Source organism: Bidens hawaiensis, unplaced genomic scaffold, assembly GCF_021521415.1.
Source record: "Bidens hawaiensis isolate Kalapana, Puna unplaced genomic scaffold, B.hawaiensis_p1.1 tig00030807_1, whole genome shotgun sequence".
NCBI lineage: Eukaryota > Viridiplantae > Streptophyta > Magnoliopsida > Asterales > Asteraceae > Bidens > Bidens hawaiensis.
In genome coordinates, this window is record NW_027505195.1 from 2,964 (window position 1) to 13,577 (window position 10,614).

The 10,614-nt window shown below is 33.6% G+C and overlaps 1 protein-coding gene across 1 annotated transcript; it reads left to right on the forward strand.

Moving 5' to 3' along the window:
- Positions 1-2,056: 2,056 nt before the first annotated feature.
- LOC143611363 (raucaffricine-O-beta-D-glucosidase-like) lies at positions 2,057-5,269 on the forward strand. Its single transcript, XM_077085573.1, has 12 exons — positions 2,057-2,484; positions 2,550-2,619; positions 2,708-2,764; positions 3,014-3,091; positions 3,213-3,378; positions 3,469-3,713; positions 3,806-3,923; positions 4,139-4,383; positions 4,500-4,534; positions 4,619-4,727; positions 4,830-4,928; positions 5,013-5,269. The coding sequence occupies exons 1-12, from the start codon at positions 2,401-2,403 to the stop codon at positions 5,267-5,269; spliced, it is 1,563 nt and encodes a 520-aa protein (XP_076941688.1). The 5' UTR covers positions 2,057-2,400.
- Positions 5,270-10,614: the final 5,345 nt, after the last annotated feature.

Here is a 10,614-nt window from a genome sequence, read left to right on the forward strand (position 1 = left end):
AATGTCAAACATAAGAAAGTTAAAATCTTAAACATGATTCAGTTTCAAATTTATATTCAATGGCATTTTTGGATATAATCGAAAGGTTCGGATTTGATAAATTGACTATTTTTTTCTCTACTATTAAAATATAAGAAAAAATTGCGAACACTTTCGACATGTCACCCTATGTCTATCAATGCTTCTAACTTTTATTAATTTTTAAATTTGTATGGGAAGCATGTCATGCAAAACTATGCTCAAATGTAACAAAATCGAGAAGCCCCCTGAAACTTATATGTTGTCATTATGAAAAAGTCGAGAAGCCCCTGAAATTTATCAAAATCTTTTCATGGTGTAGCTCATAAAAACATAGTTCTTGAAGAACATCCGTCGTTACAGTTTAATGTTCTCATTTCCTTCGATGAGTGGTAAGTTGATAAATATATTAATAAAGGTAGCGCTCCTTCTGTATTTAGGCTAAATGTTAGAACTACCCGCGTATGAGAAGTCTTATTTCCGAAATTGGTTCATAACCAAAATCCTTTTGGTTATACATATATGACACTGAGAATGAAATTTTCAATAGAAAGAAGCATTCTTTGGTACGTTTTTACACGTGCATTTTTCTTATTAAGTTCATTTAAAAAAAAGCATTTTATGATATAAATAAAATCAATTTATGTACATATAGTATAGATACAAGTATAAATGTAATACATTTTTTTTATATACGCTATGTAATTATTTATTTTATTTATATTCTATAATTTGAATTATCCCGTATATGACACGAGCTCTAAAAACTAATAATAATAATATCGTATTATAATATTATATAACTAATCAATGGGTCTTAACTAGTTTAGTGGTATCAAAAGCGGGATCAAAGTATACATATATCTTTTACATGAAAGGTTTAATATTTATGGAATATAAATTTTGGTTATTGAAAGGATTTTAAGCCTAATATAAAAGATAACCAATTACACTACACATATAAATAAATTATTATTCATTTTTAGTATATATTGGTTTTTATTAATTTTAATTGTCATTTTTCTGTAGGTGTCGGTTCCAACTAACGAGTTGGTTGCTAATGGTCTCATTTTAAGTTATTTGTTCTCAACGGTCCACAACTAACAGAATCATAGTACGTTACTTGCAGGTCGCTGAAAAACGCTTTTGGCTGGAAAATTCACATTATTTGCTAGAAAACTCAACCTGAACACCCATCAACCAACCACAACGACTTGAGCACAACCGACCGATTCTGATGATGGTTCTAGGGTTTGGACAACCTCAATAATTGGACGCTTTTACTATAAAAGTTTCCTAAATGTTCGATCTTAGGTTACAAAGATGTTTGAGACGGAAATGTTGAGTTTTCCGGAAAAAAATGTGTGTTTTCCGGCCATAAATGTTTTTCGGCGATCCTGCAACCAACGACATTAGAATTTTGTTAGTCACGGACTGGGAACAAACTATGACAAAAGGTGGGATTATTATCAACCAATTCTTTAGTTGAAACCAACAACGATAAATGATTGGTTGCCAATACATGTGTTTTTTTTATATTGATGACTCGATGAAAAACAATATGTTGTTTAGCATAAAGCAAATAGAGAACAAGCCATAAATAGCGGTGCCTGCCTATATAAAACAAAAAACATAAAGGGTCGATATTTGAGTACCCAACGCAACAAATTAATCATATTAATTTGTTTTTTACAACGATGCTTAACGTACAAAATACTAGACATTATGCGTCATGATTACACATGAAGTCATGTTATGTAATATATATAAGTAGGGGAAGGTTAACATACAAACGAAATTAACGTGCTAAACGTGAGAACCAAGTAGAGTAATTATATAAACAAGTAGAGTAATTATGTAATTACATCATAGAGTACTTATGTAATTACTCTATGATAATTACTCTATTTGATTCTCACGTTAAGCACGTTAATTTCATTTGTATTTAATCCAACCCTATACAAGCAATTAATTTTAAGTTAAATAATTCCGCAACATATATAACTAATTGCGCGCAATAATTAAGAACATGTAAAAATAATCACACGACAAAAGAATTGGCTGAGCTGTTTAATTATTAATTGGGCTTAATACGTTTTAAAATTGGGATTAATAGCTATTTGTTGTTTTGATGGCTACTTGGCTTAGTGACATCAAATGGTTTATCCGCCAAGGTTGTGCTTGTTAGAGTCCCACAGGTGGTTTAACTTTTCTTGAGGGTCGGTGCCTACCATTTCACGACAGACACGTGCTGCCAAAGTTTTATGGAGCGTTAGCCTTTATTCTTTATTTGGGTTCTATAAGTAATGCATCACATGACCATGAGTCTAACCTTGGTATATATATGCAATCTCAAGCTATAGAGATATTCTTTTATACGTTATGAGTAGCAGTGAAATGATGGAAATCAAGCGTCATGACTTTCCGGATGATTTCATGTTTGGAGTAGGATCATCTGCTTATCAGGTGAATGTATATTGTTTAATTAGTTTAATTGCTTTTTATACTAACTAATTAGTTCATTGCTGCAGGTTGAAGGTAGTTGGAGAGCAGACAGTAAAGGATTGAGCATTTGGGATTGCTTTTGTTTGCGACACCCAGGTTCAATCGATAAATTGTTACCTCGCTCGTGTATGTCTTAAGTTTTTGAGGAATTAAATCGTTGTTGGATATGATATGATGTTTGCAGATAAGATTGAAGGGGGTGCAAATGGATGCCATAGTGATGAAAGTTATTCACGTTTGAAGTTAAAAATATATTAAATGCATAGTGACGCAACTTATTGCCTGTTTGCATTCCATTTTGATGTAAAAGAATATTTATACTTGTTTATATATTAGAGATGTAAATTTATGTAAAGGTTAATTTGTTATTTTATAAAAAAGGTTCCAAACAATTTAATTTTTAGATGTATATATATCAAGTGGTGTTTACTTGTTATCTATTTTATTTTATTCTATTGTATTTAACTGGTGTTTACATAAATATACATGTAGGAAGATGTTCAGATTTTGAAGAAAATGGGCATTAACTCTTATAGATTTTCTATTTCATGGTCAAGAATATTACCAGGTAAATAGTTGTTCAACTAAAACCCAAAACACTGCATATTGGTTTTCGCCTTTCGGCATCAACAAGTTCATAATTATTTTTGTTCAAATTAAAAAAAATATTATAATTATTATTTATATAGGTGGAAAACTAAGTATGGGTAAATGCATGGAAGGAATCAACCACTACAACATGTTAATTGATGAGTTATTAGCTAATGGCATTGAGCCATTTGTCACTCTGTTCCACTGGGATCTTCCGAATGCTTTGGAAGAAGAGTATATGGGTTTCTTAAGTCCCAAAATTGTGTATGTTTCTATTATCTATGCTAGTATATCCTTTAGATAGGCAGCTAGCTAACTAATTTTTTATACTAATTTAAATGTATATATTTATAGGGAGGACTTTGTTAACTTTGCGGATGTTTGTTTTTGGGAGTTTGGAGATAGGGTAAAGAATTGGGTGACACTAAACGAACCACACCGATTCACAGAGTCTGGTTATGTACAAGGTACATGGGCACCTGGTCGAGGCGGGAACAACGAAGATGGTGACTCTCAGACTGAACCATATACAGTAGCCTATAACTTACTCAATTGTCATGCAGCTGCTTATACAAAATATTACCAAGATTACAAGGTATATATTATTACTGAACATTAACCGATTAGTTCTAAGAAATGTACATATTAACAAATTACTTTTACGTTATGTACGTACGTGACCTTTTAGGACACCAAATGGGTAGAGTTGGAATTACACTTAATTGCACATATTATCAACCTTATCGTGGTCCAACATACCCACAAGATGTGCAAGCGGTCAGTTACGCCAACGATTTTGAGTTTGGATGGTAAGAAAAAACGTATATTGCACTGCTAGAAAATGACAAATTTTCCTACCAAAGAAAATTGGTCAGAAAGTCCGATCAGTTTCATATGAAAAACACAAAAACCCGACAATGCTGTGGGACCTATTGGACTTACTTTATAGGGTGCGGGATCAACCAATCCCAACCCTGTATTCTTTTTACATTATATGTAATTAAACACTGCATACATGTTTCAGGTTTTTGGAACCACTAACAAGAGGTAGTTGGCCGGAAAGCATGCAAAAGTTTGCTCAAACTCCAACTTCAGACTATCCGGATGGCCGTGTTATGCCTAAATTTTCCAGCGATGAACGTAGAAAGTTGATTGATTCGTATGACTTTTTGGGAATAAATTACTACACAGCAAGTTATGCACGATCTCCAAGTCCTGATGATGAAATTGCTGTTGGATATTCCATGGATAGTCACTATGTTTCATCAGGTGCATACGTTTAACTCACTTCTCTATATACATTTTAATGATGTCTCGGTTTATATAATATATTAAAATAGGTACTTTTGTTAACTTGTAACTAAATCTTAATTATGTTTCCTTAGAACAAGATCCTGATGGCAATTACATTGGAGAACCGGTAAGGCATTATAAGTGTGAAAATTAAAACATTGATCCATAATCAAGTAATCATGTGTTTAATGAACGGGTTCATGACATACAGTCGTTTGAAGGCTCGTGGGTTTGTCTTTGTCCTCAACAGCTTACACAACTCTTAGTTCATATTAAGGAAACATACAAAGTTACTAAAGATATTATCATCACAGAGAACGGTAATCCAAATTAACAACGTACTATGCACACGTCTTTGTTTCTATATGCATGTCTAGTAACTAGAATTTATGATCGAGTGATGTTTTGTTAATTATATGTAGGGTCTTCTGATAAGAATGAAACAGGAAAAACTTTTGAACAAGTTCGTGAGGATACTTTTCGGGTTAAATACATAAAAGATCATCTCAAAGCCCTTAAAAGTGCCAGAGAGTAAGTTTATAAAACATTAATATAATAAATTTTATAAAAATTGATTGATGGCACAATGCATGGTTACAATCAAGATGTGAATGTGACGGGATACTTCGTGTGGTCATTCATGGATAGTTTCGAGTGGTCTTCTGGGTACAGTGTTAGATTCGGTATGATCTACGTTGATTACGCTAAAGAACTACAAAGGTACCCAAAAAAATCAGCTATTTGGTATAAGAATTTTCTCGGTGAAGACTACAAGAAGATACTAAAACGGGGCAACACCCAAGTACATAAAGAAAAGGCAGAGAAAGTGATCAGTCAAAAGTTGAAGAAGGCAAGAACTTGAATAAAAAAATACAAGTCACAATAAATTTGTAATCGAATCGACTTTTCTACCCGATGTAATTAAAAATAAAGACCTTACTCTAAACGGATGTTGGAGCTTCTATTTTTATTAAAAAGAATTGATGTAAAGTAACCTTTTTCCTCATGAGAAAATGGCATTAACAATAGCTTCTTGTTGTTGATCACATTTTCACATTAGTAATGAAAAATGAATAATATAATAAACTTATAACTAAAACATCTTAGTTACGTTAGATAGAGTAGGCACAATTGATAAAAATGATCCTGACGACATGATAGTCAGCATGGTCGTGCTCCCCTTTAGGATTCATGTTAATGATAGGGATTAGGGTTTTGTGAAAACCGAATATTGGGAGAGAGAGGCACACGAAAATTGTTGTGTGTGTGTTTAGGGTTATGTTCGGATGTTAATTATTATAGATATATATATAGGTGCATTTACTGTACGCTAATGCCTTAACGTACGGTATGTATGCGAGACGCTCAAAGGCAAAAAACCTAAAACGCTCAGAAAACTCTCACAAAACTTAAGCGCTCAAAAACGGTCTTCGTGAAAAAAGTGAAAAATTGATCGATTAACCATCCAAAACTGTTTTTTCGGTGAACAAATGGTTGATTGGATATGTGTTGACGATTCCGAGATGTTTGGATGTGATTTCATTGATCGATTCGTGAAAAAATGGATTCATGTACGTAATGAACGTTAAGGCATTAGTGTATTGGATCTTTTCACTATATATATACACCCAAGTGGAAACCTTGATTAGCAAGTAAGAGTAATATGGTCCATCAACAATTACATTGCTAATATAATTGCTAATATAATAATAAGGTATAATTTAATTATTTTGATATATTATTTTATAAATGATAATGATGGCCATTTATATATATATATATATGTATGTATATATATATATATATATATATATATATATATATATATGCTTACATTCTTTCACTTGGCTAAGTAATTATTTATTATTTTATTATGAGCATTAGACTATTCTGCAGATTTAACACTCATTTTAGCTTTATTTTCAAGTTGGAGTAGAGAAATACAGTCGTTCAGTTGAATATCAACTCAACGACCCCCCCCCCCCCCCCTTTAATCATATTGTTGTCCTACTTTTATAACTTAAGTACGTTATGATCAAAATTATAAGTAAGCCCCTAAAATATTTTATTTGTATACTAATTTGTCTATATATCATTACGCATGCAGACCATATTAAGAGACTTCCAAAATCAAAGCTATAGAAATTTATTAGATAAAGCGTATGTACAATTTGCAATTGAATAAGGCCTTCAGTTAATCTCATATTATAAACATCGGATTGGCAAGCTTATTATTAATAGTAATAGACCTTTAGTCATCGGATTGGTAAGCTTATTATTAATACTAATAGACTAAATACAAAGTTTATTTTCCTCAGCTCATTCAAGTATGAACAAATACTTTGTATCAATATATAAACCAGCTCCAGTCGAAATTTACTGTTTAAGTTATCACAATAAAGCTTCAATGATCTAGAAATGGAACGGACTATTTTGAGTCTAGAGATCAAATTTTTAAGCAACATTCCATGACATGTAGCATTATAAACATCTATATATTCTGCCATAATAGTGGAAGTTTTTGGCAGTTGTTGTTTATTACTCCCCCATGAGATGGGTCCAACTGCTAACATAAAGATATACCCCGAAGTGGACTTCTTGTCATCTTTGCATTGAGTAAAGTCAGAATCAGAATAACCTACAATTCTAGATAATCACTTCTTCTATAAGTTAGCTTGTAGTCTTTCGTCCTTTGTATATATCGAACCACCTTCTTAGTTGCTTTCCAGTGTTCAAGGCCAGGATTAGAATGATAAAGGCCTAACATTCCAGATTTATAAGCAATATCTGAGCGAGTACATACTTGAGCATACATAAGGCTCCCGACTACTAACGCGTAAGGTAACATTCTCATTTTCTCTTTTTCAACCTCTGTTTTTGGACATTGGAATGTAACGAAAGCATCTCCTTTAACTATGGGAGCTGCAGTGGGGTTTTGCATGTTTTAACGAGTAAGGACACAATCAATGTAGGCCCGTTGAGATAATCCCTAAAATCCCTTTGTATCCATTTCGGTGAATTTCTATGCCAATAACATAAGAAGCATCTCCTAGATCCTTCATGTCGAAGTTATGCGAGAGTAATTGCTTCGTCTCATGCAACATGTCCAAACTATTACCTGTAATAAAATTTCATCTATGTAAAGGACAAGTATAGTAAAGTTTCTCCCACTCATCTTGAGGTTGGTGCTTTGATCCATTTGATAATTTGAAAAACCATGTTTCTTCATGACTTCACCAACTTTAGGTACCATTGATGTGAAGCTTGTTTCAACTCATATATTTATTTCTTCAACTTACAGACTAGATGCTCTTGACATTCAGGTTTAAAACCTTGAGGTTGTTTCATGTTCACCTCTTAGTCTAAATTTCCATTAAGGAAAGTGGATTATATGTCCATCTAATGCATTTTAAAGTCAACATGAGCTACTATGGCCATAATGATCCTTAAAGAATCTTTCTGAGATATAGGTGAAAAATTCTCTTGATAGTCGATTCCCTTTTTCTGAGTGTAGCCCTTTGCAACCAATCTCTCTTTATAGCGTTCAACGTTGCCATTTGGATCCAGGTTTGTTTTGAACACCCATTTACATCCTATGGGGTTGACACCGTTGGGTAATTCTACAAAATCCCGAACACCAATTTCCTTCATGGAGTCAAGCTCATCAATCATCGCTTTATTCCTTTCAGAAGACTTATTACTTCTTATGGATTCAAATTATAAGAGATAAGATCATTAAGCTTTCTGGCATTAGCTTTAGTCAGATAAGTGACTTAATCATCAAAGTTAGTAGGTCTTCTGGACCTTGATAACCTCCTGACTTGATTTGCGGGTTCAGCGTTGTCTTGGTTTTGAGTGTTTGATGTGCCTTCATTTTCCGTTATAACGGGTTTTGAGTGTGGAGAAGTTGGTGCAGCAGGTTCAATTAAATTTGGTACAATAGGAATAACCAGAGTTACAATAATAGACGAGTCTCCCCTCGCATCTTGTATTTCTTGCAATTTTTCATGAGGGTTAGTTCTGCTCCCACTGATCTTGTAATCCTCCAACAACATGGCAAGCTTGGTTTCTATAATACAAGTGACATAGGAAGGACAATATAAATGATAACCCTTTGAATTTTCAGGATACCCGATAAAGAAGCCAGTAACAGTTTTGGGGTCAAGTTTCCTTAGGAAAGGGTTATAAAGTTTTGCCTCAACAATACAGCCCCATCCTTTCATATATTTAAGACTTGGTTTTCTTCGTGTACAAAGTTCATAAGGATTTTTAGGGACAGACTTAGAAGGAACTCTATTAAGTATATGAAAGGTTGCTTTTAAGGCTTCTATCCAGAGGAATAAAGGTAAATTAGTATTGGCTAGCATATTGAGTACCATATCCATAAAGGTTTAATTTCTCTGTTAAGCGACACCATTTTGTTGAGGAGTACATGATATGATATATTGGTTCACGATATCATGGCTTTTACAAAACTCATAAAATGGACAATGATCCTAACCCACATGAGTATATCTTCCATAATATTCACGCCCAGATTTGACAACTTTTATTTGATGATCTAATTGTTTTTAAACTTTAGTTTTGTAGTCTTTAAAAGTTGTAGTAGATTTAGATTTTTCCTTAATGAGATACAAGTACATATAACGGGAATAATCATCAATGAAAGTGACAAACGAAGTACGTCCAGTTATGCCAACAATGGGGTAAAGACCACTAATATTAGTATGAATGAGTTCTAATAAATTAGAGCTCCTAGTTGTGCCTTTGTTTTCATTGATGTCAGTTTTCCTTTAAGGCATTTGACCAGTGTTTTGAAACCCGGCCCGGCCAGTCGGACTGGTTCAACCGGGACCCGGTCTCTAACCCGGGCCGGGTCGAGGTATTTCGGCCATTTTCTAAAAACCCGTCCGGGTTTTGCGGGTGGCGATCGGCCCGGACTCGGTGACCCGGCGGGCTAACCGGTAAAACCTATTTTTTCATCAAATCCAAAATGAAATGTGCATGATGGGATTTGAACTTGGGTACTTTCCAATATAGAAGTTTTAATAATTGCCCATTAGCCAACCAATCAAGCTTCCTTGATGTCTTTATTGATTAAATAAAAATCATATATATTCAAAAAGAAAATGTATGTAACATGATAAATATTAAAATTTGTGATTATTATTATTTTTGGTTATTATTATTTTTTATATGTATATGAATTATATATATAAATTAATATATATTTAAATTATTTATGACGTCATCCGGGTCAAACATCGGTCCGCCCTCTCGGGTCGGTCCGACCTTTGACTCGGTAAGGCTCCGGGGTCGACGTCCGGGCCGGGTCTGAAAACATTGCATTTGACACATGTTCCAAAATCAGTGAAATCGAGATGTGGCAAGACTTCATTTTCATGAGTGGGCTAAGAAGTCTCGTCAGATGTGGCCTAATTGTTGATGCCATAACATAGATGAAGTCTCTAAGTCTCGTTTCTCTTTAATCTTTGTGAGTGATTCCTTAATATTTATGACAACAAATATTTAAAAAAAATTATCATCTAGTTCTAACCTATAAAGTCCATCATCCAAAAAGTTATAACCAAACACTTTAGAATTAAAAGAAATAGTAAGTTTCCCATGACCATGAGAAACATCAAAACCGTCCATGTCTAACGTTGGTCCTTATACAAGCTTTCGAGTAATCTCTGGAATATATAAGGCCTCATAAAGTTTAATGCATAAACTAGTTTTGATTATTAATTGAAAAGTTCTCATAGCCTTGACTTCAAGTTCTTATCATTCCCCAGTCTTAGTGTTCTTTGGTTTCTTTTCAGTTTTCGGATTGAAAGGTATCCTTGAGTAGAATTAGTCACGTGAACCATATAACTAGAATTAAACCACCATGTATTAGCTGGAACAATTAAATTATAGGATTCAAGTACCATAAAGAGATCATTACCTTTCTTAGTCATCCACTCCTTAAACTCTGGGCAGTATTTCTACTTATGATTGTACTTCTTGTAGATCTTGCAGACATGCTTTGCAGTGGAGTTTTGAGAGATGGGTGAAGCACCTTTATTACTCTTCTAAACTTTAGGAAACTCCTTTCTTGGATGAGTGGTCTTCCTTTTCTTGGAACTAGTAGCAAGGGAGCAGCTCCAGGTTTATCCAACCTCATACTTTCTTCCTTTTGCATGCACATAACAATCAATTCACTCG

Coding starts and splice junctions, on each gene's coding strand:
- LOC143611363 (XM_077085573.1), top strand. CDS start 2,401: ATGAGTAGCAGTGAAATGATGGAAATCAAGCGTCATGACTTTCCGGAT. Junction 4,535..4,618: donor GCAATTACATTGGAGAACCG/GTAAGGCATTAT, acceptor CATGACATACAG/TCGTTTGAAGGCTCGTGGGT. Junction 4,728..4,829: donor TATTATCATCACAGAGAACG/GTAATCCAAATT, acceptor AATTATATGTAG/GGTCTTCTGATAAGAATGAA.